Here is a 17913-nt window from a genome sequence, read left to right as displayed (position 1 = left end):
CGATAAATATAATTGGAATTTATGAAAACTGATTAAATAATTACTTGACATTTACCTGCAGCCATTCCCCAGTACACTCTCTCTCCCCCTCCCTTTATGTTTGTGTGATGGTGTGGTTGGAGACAGGTGTGCTGGAGTCAGAGCAGATCCCTACCAGCTGCAACCCGTTCCATAATCAAGACCTCTACAAATACCCAATCCTGCCACCACTCTGCCAGATCGTAATATCTGCTCAGTCAGACATTATCCTAGCCTTTAGTTACTACTCAAGATCCTGTTTCCCTGCCTTACACCATTTTATCCTCTCATTACAGTTACCGCTCTGTCTGTGGCTCCGGCTCCTGTCTACTGTTCCACAGCTCACCACCACACCACTGTGAGCGGACCAAGTAATTGGGCGTCACTCTAAAGCGGGAAGGTGGAATAAACGAGTCAGGAGTAGGTTTTCTTGATTGAACACAGTTCTCTATTGAGGGCATTTGGTCAACACAAACAGTCCAACATAATCAATGAAAATCTTCCAAGGAAAAACATACATCTTCTTCTCCAGATGAAACAGGAACACAATAGGCTTATCTTTAAACTACAACAAAATGTCACGGGATTGTCACCGTCTTAGTGGTTCTTCCTGGATAGCTCCTCTCTCTCGGTGGCCATCTTCCAGAGATAGTTTCCCCCCTCTCTCTGCTGGTTCCATTCTCTCTCTTATAGGGGAAGGAGAGTATGTCATTAGTACCGTCAGCTGTGCTTAATTGCCTCTGGTTACCTTGTCTCCCATGCCTTGTTGGGCTACTATCCATGAGCCCAGCCTGCCCTCTGGTGGTCCTTCCACACCACCTTGCTTTGGATTTCCCTCCCTACCACTACATTGGATTCCCCTCCAGACCTGCTTACCCTGTTCAACTCAGCCAACTCCAACCTCACTCTCCACTTCCGGGTTTTCCTGCTACTCATCCAAGTTCCCCCGGTTCAGCACTCCGTATCTCTTTGTTTACAGTAAACATTTGGTTCATTATCCCTGCTTCCTCATCTGAGTCCGGTCTTAGGTTCCGCCCCTTCACTCCTCGTGACACGGGGCTCCGTGCCCAACTCTCTCCCTGACCCCCACCAGTCTAGTACATAACTCAATTCCCTGTCTCTCACCACCACCAGTCTTGTCAATAACTCAACTCTCTCCCTGACCCCCACCAGTCTAGTACATAACTCAACTCTCTCCCTGACCCCCACTAGTCTAGTACATAACTCAACTCTCTCCCTGACCCCCACCAGTCTAGTACATAACTCAAATCTCTCCTCGACCCCCACCAGTCTAGTACATAACTGAACTCTTTACCTGACCCCCACTATTCTAGTATATTCATCAAATATCTCCCTGACCCCCATCAGTCTAGTACACAACTCAACTCTCCCTCCGACCCCCACCAGTCTAGTACATAACTCAACTCTCTCCCTGACCCCCACCAGTCTAGTACATAACTAAATTCTCTCATCGACCCCCACCAGTCTAGTACACAACTCAACTCTCTCCCTGACCCCCACCAGTCTAGTACATAACTCAATTCATCGACCCCCACCAGTCTAGTACATAACTCAACTCTCTCCCTGACCCCCACAAGTCAAGTACACAACTTAACTCTCTCTCCAACACAATTTCATTCCTACTTTTTGATTTGGTTTTTATCCCAAGGGAAAGGATTGGAAACACCTGCACATACATTAACACAGAAACAGCACAATTCATCTCATATGACCTAGTAGTCCTGTAGAGCTCTTTAACATCCACACAGTATATCTGGGTCTCCCTGTTCTGTCCCTATGTGTCCACTGCCCTGCAGAGCCCCAACCCAACACATCCCACTCAGCTTTAGGGTCTTAGTGAAACATTCACTATTGGTTTCAGGTGTATTGGGTCAAGGCCAGAGTGACAACACACAGGACAGCAGACCCCCAAGGCAGGACTGAACAACCCAGCAGCTATTGAAAACAGGAAGTGGGCATCTTTTCAATACAGACTCCCTTTGTTGTACTGTTTTCAATATAAGACATCCAGACCTTTTTCTAGTTGTCCAGTAAACCCTTAGAAGAGGTGAACTCAGGCAGTAGAAAGTAAGAGGTGATATTATAGGACACACTATGTGTAACTTTGCTGCTCTGCCAGCAGTTTCCTGTGGAGTTTTTCTAATGTCAGTGTTTCCTGTATGTTGGTGGGTTTAACTGATCTTATCTGCTTAAGTTTGTCACGTCATAGAAGTAAGGAAGTAATGAGATAGAAGTCATATAGCCTAGCAGTATTTTTCACTCTTCAGTCCACTCTTTTTGACAGCAGACTGTGGAGCCCCAGTTAGAGACAGATATGATACCTGCAGTGGTACTGATGACCCTGTTGTGGTTCACAGGTAGGATGCTGTTATGTTGATATACACGTGTGACAGTTACTGAGATGTGATTTAATATTGTAAGATATCTTACCATTTGCAGGGTTAGTAAAATAACATGCAACTGGAAGCAGACAGTAAACATCTGTCTCAAAGCAGGACAATGATGTGATCACCTTTAAATGTACTTTACTGTAGTCTAACTGTCCATCTGGGGACAGGCACTAATGTCAGTTAAGTTGTGATGGTGTCATGCATCTGACTGTTGTATATTCAGTGTGTCAATGATTGATTGTATCTGTCTCTATGTAAATGAATGAGACTATATATTATGTATTATATTGGTGTTATGTTAGAGTAGGAGAAGGGAGGGGTGTAGATGATAGAGGTCTATGAGCTGAGTCAAGATCAACAGGTCCAACATTATATGTCACGAAGAGAGAGAGAACAAGAGAAATGAGCAGAGCGAGAGGGAGGAGAGAGGAGGGACGGGGAGAAATCAGGGTAGGAGAGGGAGGAGGGTAACAGAGAGAAAAGGAGAGGGGAGAGAGAGATTTGTGGAGGAAAGAGAAGGAGAGAGAAACGGAGGGTAGAGAGAAGGGGAGGGGAGAGAGAAATGTGGAAGAGAGAGAAAGAGAGACAAGGGGAGGGAAGAGATGGGGGAGGGGAGAGAAATAGTAAAGGAAGAGCTCCACTAGGGCCCTCTCAGCCAGCCGGCTCTTCTAGGGACCTCTCAGCCAGCCTGCTCCACTAGGGCCCTCTCAGCCACCTGGCTCCACTAGGGCCCTCTCAGCCAGCCTGCTTTTCTAGGGCCCTCTCAGCCACCCGGCTCCACTAGGGCCCTCTCAGCTAGCTGGCTCCACTAGAGCCCTCTCAGCCACCTGGCTCCACTAGGGCCCACTCAGCTAGCTAGCTCCACTAGGGCCCTCTCAGCCTTCTGGCTCCACTAGGACCCTCTCAGCCACCCGGCACCACTAGGGCCCTCTCAGCCACCTGGCTCCACTAGTGCCCTCTCAGCCAGCTGGCTCCAATAGGGCCCTCTCAGCCAGCCTGCTCCACTAGGGCCCTCTCAGCCACCTGGTTCCACTCAGGGTCTCTCAGCCTCCTGGCACCACTAGGGCCCTCTCAGCCACCTGGCTCCACTAGGGCCCTCTCAGTCAGCTGGTTCCACTAAGGCCCTCTCAGCCACCTGGCTCCACTAGGACCCTCCCAGCCAGCCGGCTCCACTAGGGCCCTCTCAGCCAGCCGGCTCCACTAGGGCACTCTCAGTCACCTGGCTCCACTAGGGCCCTCTCAGCCACCTGGCTCCACTAGGGCCATCTCAGCCACCTGGCTCCACTAGGGCCCTCTCAGTCACCTGGCTCCACTAGGGCCCTCCCAGCCACCTGGCTCCACTAGGGCCCTCTCAGCCACCTGGCTCCACTAGGGCCCTCTCAGCCAGCTGGCTCCACTAGGGCCCTCTCAGTCAGCTGGTTCCACTAAGGCCTTCTCAGCCACCTGGCTCCACTAGGGCCCTCTCAGCCACCTGGCTCCACTAGGGCCCTCTCAGCCACCTGGCTCCACTAGGGCCCTCTCAGCCACCTGGCTCCACTAGGGCCCTCTCAGCCACCTGGCTCCACTAGGGCCCTCTCAGCCACCTGGCTCCACTAGGGCCCTCTCAGCCACCTGGCTCCACTAAGGTACTCTCAGCCACCTGGCTCCACTAGGACCCTCTCAGCCAGCTGGCTCCACTAGGGCCCTCTCAGCCAGCCTGCTCCACTAGGGCCCTCTCAGTCAGCTGGTTCCACCAAGGCCCTCTCAGCCACCTGGCTCCACTAAGGTACTCTCAGCCACCTGGCTCCACTAGGGCCCTCTCAGCCAGCTGGCTCCACTAGGGCCCTCTCAGCCAGCCAGCTCCACTAGGGCCCTCTCAGTCAGCTGGTTCCACTAATGCCCTCTCAGCCACCTGGCTCCACTAGGGACCTCTCAGCCAGCCTGCTCCACTAGGGCCCTCTCAGCCACCTGGCTCCACTAGGGCCCTCTCAGCCAGCCTGCTTTTCTAGGGCCCTCTCAGCCACCCACTGGCCCTCTCAGCTAGGGCTCCACTAGCCCTCTCAGCCAGGCTCCACTAGGGCCCACTCAGCTCCACTAGGGCCCTCTCAGCCTTCTGGCTCCAGGACCCTCAGCCACCCGGCACCACTAGGGCCCTCTCAGCCACCTGGCTCCACTAGTGCCCTCTCAGCCAGCTGGCTCCACTAGGGCCCTCTCAGCCAGCCTGCTCCACTAGGGCCCTCTCAGCCACCTGGTTCCACTCAGGGTCTCTCAGCCTCCTGGCACCACTCTCAGGGCCCTCTCAGCCACCTGGCTCCACTAGGGCCCTCTCAGTCAGCTGGTTCCACTAAGGCCCTCTCAGCCACCTGGCTCCACTAGGACCCTCCCAGCCAGCCGGCTCCACTAGGGCCCTCTCAGCCAGCCTGGCTCCACTAGGGCACTCTCAGTCACCTGGCTCCACTAGGGCCCTCTCAGCCACCTGGCTCCACTAGGGCCATCTCAGCCACCTGGCTCCACTAGGGCCCTCTCAGTCACCTGGCTCCACTAGGGCCCTCCCAGCCACCTGGCTCCACTAGGGCCCTCTCAGCCACCTGGCTCCACTAGGGCCCTCTCAGCCAGCTGGCTCCACTAGGGCCCTCTCAGCCAGCTGGTTCCACTAAGGCCTTCTCAGCCACCTGGCTCCACTAGGGCCCTCTCAGCCACCTGGCTCCACTAGGGCCCTCTCAGCCACCTGGCCACTAGGCCCTCTCAGCCACCTGGCTCCACTAGGGCCCCTCTCAGCCACCTGGCTCCACTAGGGCCCTCTCAGCCACCTGGCTCCACTAGGGCCCTCTCAGCCACCTGGCTCCACTAAGGTACTCTCAGCCACCTGGCTCCACTAGGACCCTCTCAGCCAGCTGGCTCCACTAGGGCCCTCTCAGCCAGCCTGCTCCACTAGGGCCCTCTCAGTCAGCTGGTTCCACCAAGGCCCTCTCAGCCACCTGGCTCCACTAAGGTACTCTCAGCCACCTGGCTCCACTAGGGCCCTCTCAGCCAGCTGGCTCCACTAGGGCCCTCTCAGCCAGCCAGCTCCACTAGGGCCCTCTCAGTCAGCTGGTTCCACTAATGCCCTCTCAGCCACCTGGCTCCACTAGGGCCCTCTCAGCCACCTGGCTCCACTAGGGCCCTCTCAGCCACCTGGCTCCACTAGGGCCCTCTCAGCCACCTGGCTCCACTAGGGCCCTCTCAGCCACCTGGCTCCACTAGGGCCCTCTCAGTCAGCTGGTTCCACTAGGGCCCTCTCAGTCAGCTGGCTCCACTAGGGCCCTCTCAGCCACCTGGCTCCACTAGGGCCCTCTCAGCCACCTGGCTCCACTAGGGCCCTCTCAGCCACCTGGCTCCACTAGGGCCCTCTCAGCCACCTGGCTCCACTAGGGCCCTCTCAGCCACCTGGCTCCACTAGGGCCCTCTCAGTCAGCTGGTTCCACTAGGGCCCTCTCAGTCAGCTGGCTCCACTAGGGCCCTCTCAGCCACCTGGCTCCACTAGGGCCCTCTCAGCCACCTGGCTCCACTAGGGCCCTCTCAGTCAGCTGGTGTTTAGGAGAGTGAGATGTGTGTACAAAAAGTAGAAGTACAAATGTCAAGGGAAATGAACGAAAGTGATAAATCTAGTCCTAGGTTTTATTTACTGTGGTGTTTGTTCTCCACTGGTTACCCTGTTCTCATCACAACAGGTCACACATTCTGCTGACATGATTACACACTGTCGTATTTCACCTAACAGATACAGGAGCTTGCCAATATTATATTTGTTTTCAAATTATTTTGGGGTCTTTGTAATCTGAGAGAATATGTCTCCTATATCGTTGTACATTTGGCAGGAGGTTGGGAAGTGCTGCTCAGTTTCCACCTCAGTTTGTGGGCAGTGGGCACAGTGGGCAATAGCAAGGCCAGGCTCACTGAGTCTGTACATTGTCCATTTCTTCTCTGTTTTCCATCATTCACAGTGGTCAGGTAGTCTGCCACCGTGTCCTGTCTGTTTAGGGCCAAACAGCATTTAAATTCACTTTGACATTTTGTGGTTGTGTAGTTCTAGATACTGTGTAGGTTTATTATATTTCCTAGTCAGTAAATATTTAATAATTTGGCCTCCCTTGATAAATGTTTTATTAATTAATAGCCAATCAGCATTGAGCTAAATTGAGTGAGCTCAGCTGTGAATGGTCCTGGTGCAGTGTAAAGGGAAGCCAGTTTGGATTTGGCTTCAGACCAATCACATCACAAGTCAAACATCATCATTTACAGAAAAAAAACTTGAATGCATCTCATTGTGGCTAATGTTAACTAGCTGGCCTGAGAGGATGGAAGTTCAACATGTAGCTAGATGTAGTAGGTTAATGTTAACTAGCTGGCCTGAGAGGATGGAAGTTCAACATGTACTGTAGCTAGATGTAGTAGGCTAATGTTAACTAGCTGGCCTGAGAGGATGGAAGTTCAACATGTAGCTAGATGTAGTAGGCTAATGTTAACTAGCTGGCCTGAGAGGATGGAAGTTCAACATGTAGCTAGATGTAGTAGGCTAATGTTAACTAGCTGGCCTGACAGGATGGAAGTTCAACATGTAGCTAGATGTAGTAGGCTAATGTTAACTAGCTGGCCTGAGAGGATGGAAGTTCAACATGTAGCTAGATGTAGTAGGCTAATGTTAACTAGCTGGCCTGACAGGATGGAAGTTCAACATGTAGCTAGATGTAGTAGGCTAATGTTAACTAGCTGGCCTGAGAGGATGGAAGTTCAACATGTAGCTAGATGTAGTAGGCTAATGTTAACTAGCTGGCCTGACAGGATGGAAGTTCAACATGTAGCTAGATGTAGTAGGCTAATGTTAACTAGCTGGCCTGAGAGGATGGAAGTTCAAAATGTAGCTAGATGTAGTAGGCTAATGTTAACCAGCTGGCCTGAGAGGATGGAAGTTCAACATGTAGCTAGATGTAGTAGGCTAATGTTAACTAGCTGGCCTGACAGGATGGAAGTTCAACATGTACTGTAGCTAGATGTAGTAGGCTAATGTTAACTAGCTGGCCTGACAGGATGGAAGTTCAACATGTACTGTAGCTAGATGTAGTAGGTTAATGTTAACTAGCTGGCCTGAGAGGATGGAAGTTCAACATGTACTGTAGCTAGATGTAGTAGGCTAATCAACTAGCTGGCTTGGCGCATCGTTGCCCATGTCAGGAAGTTATGCTAGCTAGCAAGCATTTTAGCCAGGTACCTTAGGAGAAAAAAAAACTAAAATGGTCTCCTGTATGACAGAGTCATAGACGTGTAGGATACATGAAAGAGGCTTTGGTGTTTCTCTACAAGTAGGGTGAGTCAACATGTGTTTTTTCCACACACACACACACACACACACACACACACACACACACACACACACACACACACACACACACACACACACACACACATAGAACAGAAGAAGTAAATGATCAATGTGGGGGTGTGTGTGTGTGTGTGTAAAAAAACACATGTTGACTCACCCTACTTGTAGAGAAACACCAAAGAGTGTCAATGTAGTGTGAGAAGAGGGGGAGAGGAGAGGGGGTAGAAGATGAGAAATGTGGGGAAGAGAGGGAGAGAAGAGGAGAGGGGCAGAATAGGAGAAGAATATGAGGTGAGGCAGAATAAGAGTAAAGAGGGGGAGAAGAGGAGAGGAGGAGAAGAGAGAGGGGAGAGGAGGAGAAGAGAGAGAGGGGGGGGTGGAGAAGAGGTGAGGGGGAGAGGAGGAGAAGAGAAGAGGGGGGTGGAGAAGGGTGAGGGGGAGAGGAGGAGAAGAGAAGAGGGGGTGGAGAAGAGGTGATTAGAGAGGGAGAAGAGGAGAGGGGGAGGAAGTGTAGAGGGGTGTGGAGAAGAGGTGAGGAGAGGGGGAGAAGAGGAGAGGGGAGGAAGAGAAGAGGTGAGGAGAGGGGGAGAAGGGGAGAAGAGGAGAAGAGAGGAGAGTAGAGGAGAAGAGAAGAGAGGAGAGGGAGAGGAGAGGGAGAGAAGAGAAGACGAGAGGGGGAGAAGAGGAGAGGGGCAGAACAGGAGAAGAGAAGAAGAGTAGAGGTGAGGGGTAGAAGAGGAAAGGAGACGGGGAGAAGAGGAGAGGAGTGAGAAGAGGTGGGAGAGGGAGGGGGAGGAGAGTAGCGGCGGAGAAGAGGACAGGGGAGGAGGGGGGAGGAGAGGAGAGGGGAGGGGAGAAGAGAGTGGAAGAGGAGAGAAAAGGAAGAAGAAGAGGAGAGAAGGGGTAAAGAGGAGAGGGGAGAGGAGAGGAGAAGGGGAGAGGAGAGGGGAGAGAGAAGGGGCGAGGGGAGAGGAGAGGATAGTGGAGAGGAGAGGATAGTGGAGAGGAGATGAGAGTAGAAGGGGAGAGGGGATGGGGAGAGGGGCGAGGAGAGGATAGTGGAGAGGACAGGAGAGGAGAGGAGAAGGGGAGAGGGGAGAGGAGATGGGGAGAGGGGCGAGGAGAAGGGGAGAGGAGAGCAGGAGAAGAGGGGGAATAAAGGGGGAGGAGAAGAGAGGGAAGGAGAGGAGAAGGGAAGGGAAGGGGGAGAAGAGGGGGAATAAAGGGGAGGAGAGGTGAGGGGCAGAAAAGGAAAAAAGAGGGGGAGAGGAGACGAGAAGAGGAGAAGAGGAGAGTGAGGAGAAGAGGATAAGAGAGGGGGAGAGAAGAGAGGGGGAGAAGATGAGACAGTGGAGAAGAGTGGACTGGATAGAAGAGACGAGTATAATTGGGGAGAAGAGAGAAGAGAATAGGAGATTAGGAGAAGAGAGAGGGGGAGAGGAGAGAAGGAGGGGAGGATAGGAGAGGGGAGAGGAGTGGGGGTAGGAGAGGAGAAGGGGAGAGGGTGAGAAGAAGAGAGGGGAGAAGAGGGAATGGGAGAGGAGAGGAGAAGGGGGAGTAGAGGAGAGGGGGAGAGGAGAGGAGAAGGGGGAGGAGAGGAGAGAGGGAGATGAGAAGGGGGAGTAGAGGGGGGAGAAGAGGATGATTGAAGGGGAGAGGAGGTACTGTTTGTCTCCCACCGTTCCACTCAGAGGACTCTACTGTTATCAAGTGGGCTTTTCCACCATATTTAGTATATTAGTCATTTCAGTGAAGGGAACAAGTGTACACTTTTAGGAGAAAGTGATTCCTTCTGGTCTCCAGTCCTGCGTCTGTGACACCAGATTACCACCTAGTGGCCATAAGAGGAACTGTCCTGTCAGTGTGTTTTTACTGCTGGCTCAAAACAACACATGACCTGAAAACATGATAAGATTCATGTGTGAGTACTAAGAATATATGAATATAGTATATTATATTATATTTATTATATATGTGGGTCTGATAAGTAAACACTCTTAATGTTTGCTGTTTTATCACTCAGAAGAACATTGACACTATGTAACTAAACACATGTGAAACCTCATGATAAGACTGTCTTCCCATCACATCATGAAAGGTCATGTTGATGTTAATTTAACCTCTGTCTCTCTCTTCCTCTGACTCCTCCCCTTCTCCTTTATTTCTCTCTTTCTCTCTCTCCTCTGTCTCTCTCTCTTTCTCCTCTCTCTCTCTCTTTCTCCTCTGTCTCTCTCTCTTCTCCTCTCTCTCTCTCTCCTCTGTCTCTCTCTCTTTCTCCTCTCTCTCTCTCTTCTCCTCTGTCTCTCTCTCTTCTCCTCTCTCTCTCTCTCTCTCTCTGTCTCTCTCTCTTTCTCCTCTCTCTCTCTCTCTTCTCCTCTGTCTCTCTCTTTCTCCTCAGATCTCCAGGCTCAAAGCGTCAGTCCACCAGGTAGGTAGAGTATAAATCTACAGTGATTATAGCAGTTCAATATTAGTCAACTTTATTATCCCACATGGAGAAATTCATGTGTCCATACAAACCATTCTAAACCCCAATAACAAGTAGTGTTTTATGGAACTACTAATACTTGTCAACCACAAAGCATCACTGCTGTTAGAATAACAGAATCACTGTCATCATCTGTCCTCACCACTGTGTTTTCCTCTCTGCTGTTTACAGCTGAATACTCAGTCAGACTGGTGAATGGGACCACTTCCTGTTCTGGGAAAGTGGAAGTCTTCTACAGAGGAGAGTGGTCGCGTCTATGTCCTAGGTGGTTGTGGAGCATGATGAGAGATGCTAAGGTTGTGTGTAGAGAGATGGACTGTGGGAATCCTGTAGCTGATTCTATAGGAGGTCTAGTTGAAGATGGAAGTAGAGGAGTCATACTATATAGTAGATGCAGGGGAGATGAGTCTTCTATTAGACAGTGTGACAACAAAGGAGGACCTGGTTTCTGTTATGGTGGATATTATCATCATGTGATCTGTTCAGGTAAGAGACTGGTCATATTGAGAGATGTATTTATACATTATACAATATTACCATGTATCATGTTTTATGTGTATTTATTTCATTTAAATAGAGGGAGAGATGTCAGATGTATTTAAACATTATATTTGTGTTTGTCATATTGGTTTATGGGAGATGTTCATGGGCAGATCATTGTAGTTCAGATGGTACTGAAGTGAAGCTGCCTGATGATGTCCAGCTGTTTATTTTCTATAAAGTGAAGTGAACTTATTCCTGTCTCCTGCCTGCATTATTCCCAACCCGATCCTGAGTGACTAAGAACCCATTTCTACCTCTTACAGTATCAAACATAGCAAACTACAATCTTTTAACCAACATATTTGTGTTTAGTCCTTGACAGTGTCATCAACAAAACTGTTTGAATGTTCAACCAACTCTTTTTCTCCAGAGTCTGTGCGGCTTGTGGATGGAGCTGGTCTCTGCTCTGGGAGAGTGGAGGTGAAGTCCAATCAGTCCTGGGCCTCAGTGTGTGAAGCTGACTTTGACCGGCAGGATGCAGAGGTAGTCTGTGGGGAGCTTGGCTGTGGGGCTCCTGCAGCTCTACAGGGGGGGCTCTATGGAGAAGGTGAGGGTCAGACCTGGGATAAAGAGTTCCAGTGTAAAGGCAAAGAGTCCCTTCTCCTGGACTGTGACACCTCAGACAGAGAGAACAACACCTGCCTACCTGGTGATGCTGTTGGACTCACCTGCTCAGGTAAGAAACAGTTTGTCACTCAATCAGCATTGTTTCTCACCTGGAGTGAAGAATTTGAAAGACAATATAGGTGTGTTTTAGTGAGAAAATAGTAAGATTACTGTCTCTCTCTTTTCTTTTCTCAGAGCCTGATTATGTGAGGCTGGTGGGAGGAGGCAGTCGCTGTGCTGGTAGAGTGGAGCGGTACGACCAGAGAGAGTGGAGGACTGTGGGAGCTGATGACAGGGACCAGGAGGCTGTAGCTGCAGTAGTGTGTAGACAGCTGGGTTGTGGCTCCACTGTTTCAGTACTTCCTGGAAACATCATTGGAGGGGTTGGATTTATCTGTTCTGGGTCTGAGTCTTCACTGAGGGAGTGTTGGAGAATGAATGCTCTCCGTCCTGGACTCACAGTGATCTGCTCAGGTAATAACAAGACACACTATATGGCCAATAGTATGTGGACTTTAGTGGATTTGGCTATTTCAGCCACACCCATTGCTGACAGGTGTTTAAAATTAAGCACACAGCCATGCAATCTCCATAGACAAACATTGCCAGTAGATTGGACTTACTGAAGATCTCAGTGACTTAACGTGGCAAGTCTAGGAGCAACAACGGCTCAGCCGTGAAGTGGTAGACAACACAAACAGAACGGACCGCTGAGAGCTGAACCACGTAGAGCGTAAAAATAATCCTCTGTTGTAAAACTCACTGCTGAGTTCCACATACTTTTGTCCATGTATTATATCTCCTTCCTGGACTCACAGTGATCTGCTCAGGAAATATCAACATATTATAATTATATTCAACCGATTTCCTTCATTCATACAACTTCCTCTGCACCTCTCATGATGACTGTTTAGCTTGTCAGTCTGCTTTACTAAATAGATCACTCAGTCAAGTAGAAATCAAATACAACTTACATATCCCAGAATGCTTTTGTATTTGAGTGTTACCTCAGTGAACGTCTCTACTCACTACCACTGTCACATGTCATGTTATTGTCACATCTAAATGAGGAAAGTAGTTGAGGAGCTACGTTTTATTTTTCTCTCCTCTTGTTCCAGATGTCCTGCTTCAGCCTGATATCAACATATGTTGTCTCAGTGACTGTAGGCCCACTACTCATGTTGCCCTGTGAGGGAGGGTGGCTGGCACTGTTACATGCTGATGTTATTGTCATATCTATAGGAAACTAGTTGAAGAGGTTTTTCTTGTTCTCTTTTATTGTTACAGATCTCCTGGTCCAGCCTGATATCTTCCTGACTGACTCAATGGGAGGGGTCTCCAGGGGCCACCAGGGGCCCAAGGTGTTCAGGGCAGGAGGTTAGAAAGTGATGCTCAGTTTCCACCTCAGTTTGTGGGCAGTGGGCACACAGTGGGCTCAATAGCAAGGCCAGGCTCACTGAGTCTGTACATTGTCCATTTCTTCTCTGTTTTCCATCATTCACAGTGGTCAGGTAGTCTGCCACCGTGTCCTGTCTGTTTAGGGCCAAACAGCATTTAAGTTCACTTTGACATTTTGTAGTTGTGTAGTTCTAGATAATGTGTGGTTTATTATATTTCTAGTCAGTAAATATTTAATAATTGTGTAGTTCTAGATACTGTGTGGGTTTATTATATTTCTAGTCAGTAAATATATAATAATTGTGTAGTTCTAGATACTGTGTGGGTTTATTATATTTCTAGTCAGTAAATATTTAATAATTGTGTAGTTCTAGATACTGTGTGGGTTTATTATATTGTCACCTAGTATTATATTTTTAGTCAGTAAATATTTAATAATTTGGCCTCCCTTGATAAATGTTTTATTATTTATTAGCCAATCAGCATTGAGCTCAACTGAGTGAGCTCAGCTGTGAATGGTCCTGGCACATCAAATAAAAGTGCAATGGGAAGCCAGTTTGGATTTGGCTTCAGACCAATCACATCACAAGTCAAACATCATTTACAGAAAAAAAAACTTGAATGCATCTCATTGTGTCGTTGTCTTGCTAGCTAAAATGGTCCCTTTCCTAAATTAGCCATGGATGGAGTTAGGGATTTAGACTTGTGGTTTTAATTCTCTGTACTGGACAAAGATTAAAACGGAGATTCTGATCCAACCATAAATTCATAGAATATAAGGTGGGGCAGAATAAGAGTAAAGAGGGGGAGAGGTGGAGAAGAGGAGAGAGGGAGAGGAGGAGAGGTGGAGAGGAGAGGGGGAGAGGAAGACGAGAGGAGGAGAAGAGGAGAGGTGGAGAGGAGAGGGGGAGAGGAAGAGGAGAAGAGGAGGAGAAGAGGAGACGGGGAGAAGAGGAGAAGAGGAGGTGAAGAGGAGAGGGGGAGAAGAAGAGGGGGTGGAGAAGAGGAGGAGAAGAGGAGAGGTGGAGACGGGGAGAAGAGGAGGAGAAGAGGAGACGGGGAGAAGAGGAGAAGAGAAGGAGAAGAGGAGGAGGGGAGAAGAGGAGAGGGGAGAAGAGGAGGAGGGGAGAAGAGGAGAAGAGGAGGAGACGGGGAGAAGAGGAGAAGAGGAGGAGAAGAGGAGGAGGGGAGAAGAGGAGGGGGGAGAAGAAGAGGGGGTGGAGAAGAGGAGGAGAAGATGAGAGGGGGAGAAGAGGAGAGAAGAGGGGGAGAAGAGGAGAAGAGGAGGAGGGGAGAAGAGGAGAGGGGGAGAAGAAGAGGGGTGGAGAAGAGGAGAGGAGATAAGAGGGGGGAGAAGAGGGGGGAGAGGAGAGAAGAGGAGGGGGTGGAGGAGAGGAGAGGGAGGAGAGGGAGGAGGGGGAGAAAATGAGAGGAGATGGGGAGAAGAGGAGGGGGAGAGAAGAGGAGAGGGGAGAGAAGAGGAGAGGTGGAGAAGAGGAGAGGGGGAGAATAGAAGAGGGGGAGAGAGGGGAGAAGAGGAGAGGAGAGGGGGAGAATAGGGGAGGAGAGGAGAGGGAGAGGAGAGAAAAGGGACTAGAGGAGAAGGGGAGAATAGGGGAGGAGAGGAGAGGGAGAGGAGAGAAAAGGGACTAGAGGAGAAGGGGAGGGGGAGAGGAGAAGAGAAGGGGAGAGGAGAGAGGGGGAAGATCAGTGGGGGAGAGGGGAGAGGGGGGGGAGAGGAGAGGAGAAGAGAGGGGGAGAGGAGAGGGGAGGGGGAAAGATCAGTGGGGAGAGGGGAGGGGAGAGGAGAAGGGGAGGGGAGAGGAGAAGAGAGGGGGAGAGGAGAGAGGGGGAAGATCAGTGGGGAGAGGGGAGGGGAGAGGAGAAGAGAGGGGGAGAGGAGAGGGGGAAAGATCAGTGGGGGAGAGAGGAGAAGGGGAGGGGAGAGGAGAAGAGAGGGGGAGAGGAGAGGGGAGGGGGAAAGATCAGTGGGGGAGAGGAGAAGGGGAGAGGAGAGAGGGGAGAGGGGAGAGAGGAGAGGAGAGGGGGAGGAAGTGGAGAGGGGGGAGAAGGGGAGGAGAGGAGGATGAGAGAAGGGGAGAGGAAGAGAAGAGAGAGGAGGTACTGTTTGTCTCCCACCGTTCCACTCAGAGGACTCTACTGTTATTAAGTGGGCGTTTCCACTATATTTAGTTTACCAGTCATTTCAGTGAAGGGAACAAGTGCACACTTTAGGAGAAAGGACAGATAGTTGGGACAATGATTCCTTCTGGTCTCCAGTCCTGCGTCTGTGACACCAGATTACCACCTAGTGGCCATAAGAGGAACTGTCCTGTCAGTGTGTTTTTACTGCTGCCTCAAAACAACACTGTGACACCAGATCACCACCTAGTGGCCATAAGAGGAACTGTCCTGTCAGTGTGTTTTTACTGCTGCCTCAAAACAACACTGTGACACCAGATCACCACCCAGTGGCCATAAGAGGAACTGTCCTGTCTGTTTTGTTTTTACTGCTGCCTCAAAACAACACATGACCTGCAAACAGGATATGATTCATGTGTGAGTACTAAAAGCATATGAATATAGTATATTATAGTATATTTATTATATATGTGGGTCTGATAAGTAAACACTCTTAATGTTTGCTGTTTTATCCCTCAGAAGAACATTGACACTATGTAACCAAACACATGTGAAACCTCATGATAAGACTGTCTTCCCATCACATCATGAAAGGTCATGTTGATGTTCATTTAACCTCTGTCTCTCTCTTCCTCTGACTCCTCCCCTTCTCCTTTGTTTCTCTCTCTCTTTCTCTCTCTTTCTCCTCTGTCTCTCTCTTCTCCTCTGTCTCTCTCTCTTTCTCCTCTCTCTCTCTCTTCTCCTCTGTCTCTCTCTTTCTCCTCAGACCTCCAGGCTCAAAGTGTCAGTCCACCAGGTAGGTAGAGTATAAATCTACAGTGATTATAGCAGTTCAATATTAGTCAACTTTATTATCCCACATGGAGAAATTCATGTGTCCATACAAACCATTCTAAACCCCAATAACAAGTAGTGTTTTTTGGAACTACTAATACTTGTCAACCACAAAGCATCACTGCTGTTAGAATAACAGAATCACTGTCATCATCTGTCCTCACCACTGTGTTTTCCTCTCTGCTGTTTACAGCTGAACTCTCAGTCAGACTGGTGAATGGGACCACTTCCTGTTCTGGGACAATGGAAGTCTTCTACATTAGAGAGTGGTCACGTCTATGTTTTGGGTGGCTGGGCATGATGAGAAAGACTAAGGTTTTGTGTAGAGAGCTGAACTGTGGGAATGTTGTAGGTGAATCTAGAGGACGTCTGGTTGAAGATGGAAGAAGAGGAGTCTCCCTATCTAGAAGATGTAGTGGAGATGAGTCTGCTATTAGACAGTGTGACAACATAGCAGGACCTGGTGGATGTCATGGTGGATATTATCATCATGTGATCTGTTCAGGTAAGAGACTGGTCATATTGAGAGATTTATTTGTTCATTATATAATATTACCATGTATCATGTTTTATGTGTTTTTATTTCATTTAAATAGAGGGAGAGATGTCAGATGTATTTAAACATTATATTTGTGTTTGTCATATTGGTTTATGGGAGATGTTCATGGGCAGATCATTGTAGTTCAGATGTTACTGAAGTGAAGCTGCCTGATGGATGTCCAGCTGTTTATTTTCTATAAAGTGAAGTGAACTTATTCCTGTGTCCTGCCTGCATTATTCCCAACCCGATCCTGAGTGACTAAGAACCCATTTCTACCTCTTACAGTATCAAACAGAGCAAACTACAATCTTTTATCCAACATATTTGTGTTTAGTCCTTGACAGTGTCATCAACAAAACTGATTGAATGTTCAACCAACTCTTTTTCTCCAGAGTCTGTGCGGCTTGTGGATGGAGCTGGTCTCTGCTCTGGGAGAGTGGAGGTGAAGTCCAATCAGTCCTGGGCCTCAGTGTGTGAAGCTGACTTTGACCGGCAGGATGCAGAGGTAGTCTGTAGGGATGTTGGCTGTGGGGCTCCTGCAGCTCTACAGGGGGGGCTCTATGGAGGAGGTGGGGGTCAGACCTGGGATAAAGAGTTCCAGTGTAAAGGCAATGAGTCCCTTCTCCTGGACTGTGACACCTCAGACAGAGAGAACAACACCTGCCTACCTGGTAATGCTGTTGGACTCACCTGCTCAGGTAAGAAACAGTTTGTCACTCAATCAACATTGTTTCTCACCTGGAGTGAAGAATATGAGAGACAATATAGGTGTGTTTTAGTGAGAAAATAGTAAGATTACTGTCTCTCTCTTTCTTTTCTCAGAGCCTGATGATGTGAGGCTGGTGGGAGGAGGCAGTCGCTGTGCTGGTGGAGTGGAGTGGTACGACCAGGGAGAGTGGAGGACTGTGGGAGCTGATGACAGGGACCAGGAGGATGTAGCTGCTGTAGTGTGTCGACAGCTGGGTTGTGGCTCCAATGTTTCAGAACCACCTGGAAACACCACTGGAGGGATTAGAGTTTCTTGTTCTGGGTCTGAGTCTTCACTGAGGGAGTGTAGAAGAACGTATGATCTCCGTCCTGGACTCACAGTGATCTGCTCAGGTAATAACAAGATACACTATATGGCCAAAAGTATGTGGACTTCAGTGGATTCAGCTATTTCAGCCACACCCATTGCTGACAGGTGTTTAAAATTAAGCACACATCCATGCAATCTCCATAGACAAACATTGCCAGTAGATTGGACTTACTGAAGATCTCAGTGACTTAACATGGCAAGTCTAGGAGCAACAACGGCTCAGCCGTGAAGTGGTAGACAACACAAGCAGAACGGACCGCCGAGAGCTGAACCACGTAGAGCGTAAAAATAATCCTCTGTTGTAAAACTCACTGCTGAGTTCCACATACTTTTGTCCATGTATTATATCTCCTTCCTGGACTCACAGTGATCTGCTCAGGAAATATCAACATATTATAATTATATTCAACTGATTTCCTTCATTCATACAACTTCCTCTGCACCTCTCATGATGACTGTTTAGCTTGTCAGTCTGCTTTACTAAATAGATCACTCAGTCAAGTAGGAATCAAATAC

The 17913-nt window shown here is 49.2% G+C and overlaps 1 protein-coding gene across 1 annotated transcript in view; it reads left to right on the top strand.

The window, feature by feature from the left end:
- The first annotated feature begins 2310 nt into the window (after nucleotides 1-2310).
- Nucleotides 2311-17913, top strand: part of LOC135561997 (deleted in malignant brain tumors 1 protein-like) — an 18543-nt gene continuing 2940 nt past the window's right edge. The window contains exons 1-10 of the mRNA XM_065004532.1: nucleotides 2311-2396; nucleotides 10166-10195; nucleotides 10427-10741; nucleotides 11169-11474; nucleotides 11600-11878; nucleotides 12692-12781; nucleotides 15711-15740; nucleotides 15972-16283; nucleotides 16712-17017; nucleotides 17142-17502. Coding sequence (XP_064860604.1) covers nucleotides 2354-2396; nucleotides 10166-10195; nucleotides 10427-10741; nucleotides 11169-11474; nucleotides 11600-11878; nucleotides 12692-12781; nucleotides 15711-15740; nucleotides 15972-16283; nucleotides 16712-17017; nucleotides 17142-17502 — 2072 coding nt within the window. The 5' untranslated portion in view covers nucleotides 2311-2353. The remainder of the gene's footprint in view (nucleotides 2397-10165; nucleotides 10196-10426; nucleotides 10742-11168; nucleotides 11475-11599; nucleotides 11879-12691; nucleotides 12782-15710; nucleotides 15741-15971; nucleotides 16284-16711; nucleotides 17018-17141; nucleotides 17503-17913) is intronic.

The sequence above is a fragment of the Oncorhynchus nerka genome, linkage group LG18 (assembly GCF_034236695.1).
Source record: "Oncorhynchus nerka isolate Pitt River linkage group LG18, Oner_Uvic_2.0, whole genome shotgun sequence".
NCBI lineage: Eukaryota > Metazoa > Chordata > Actinopteri > Salmoniformes > Salmonidae > Oncorhynchus > Oncorhynchus nerka.
This window is presented reverse-complemented; position numbering and strand designations above follow the sequence as displayed.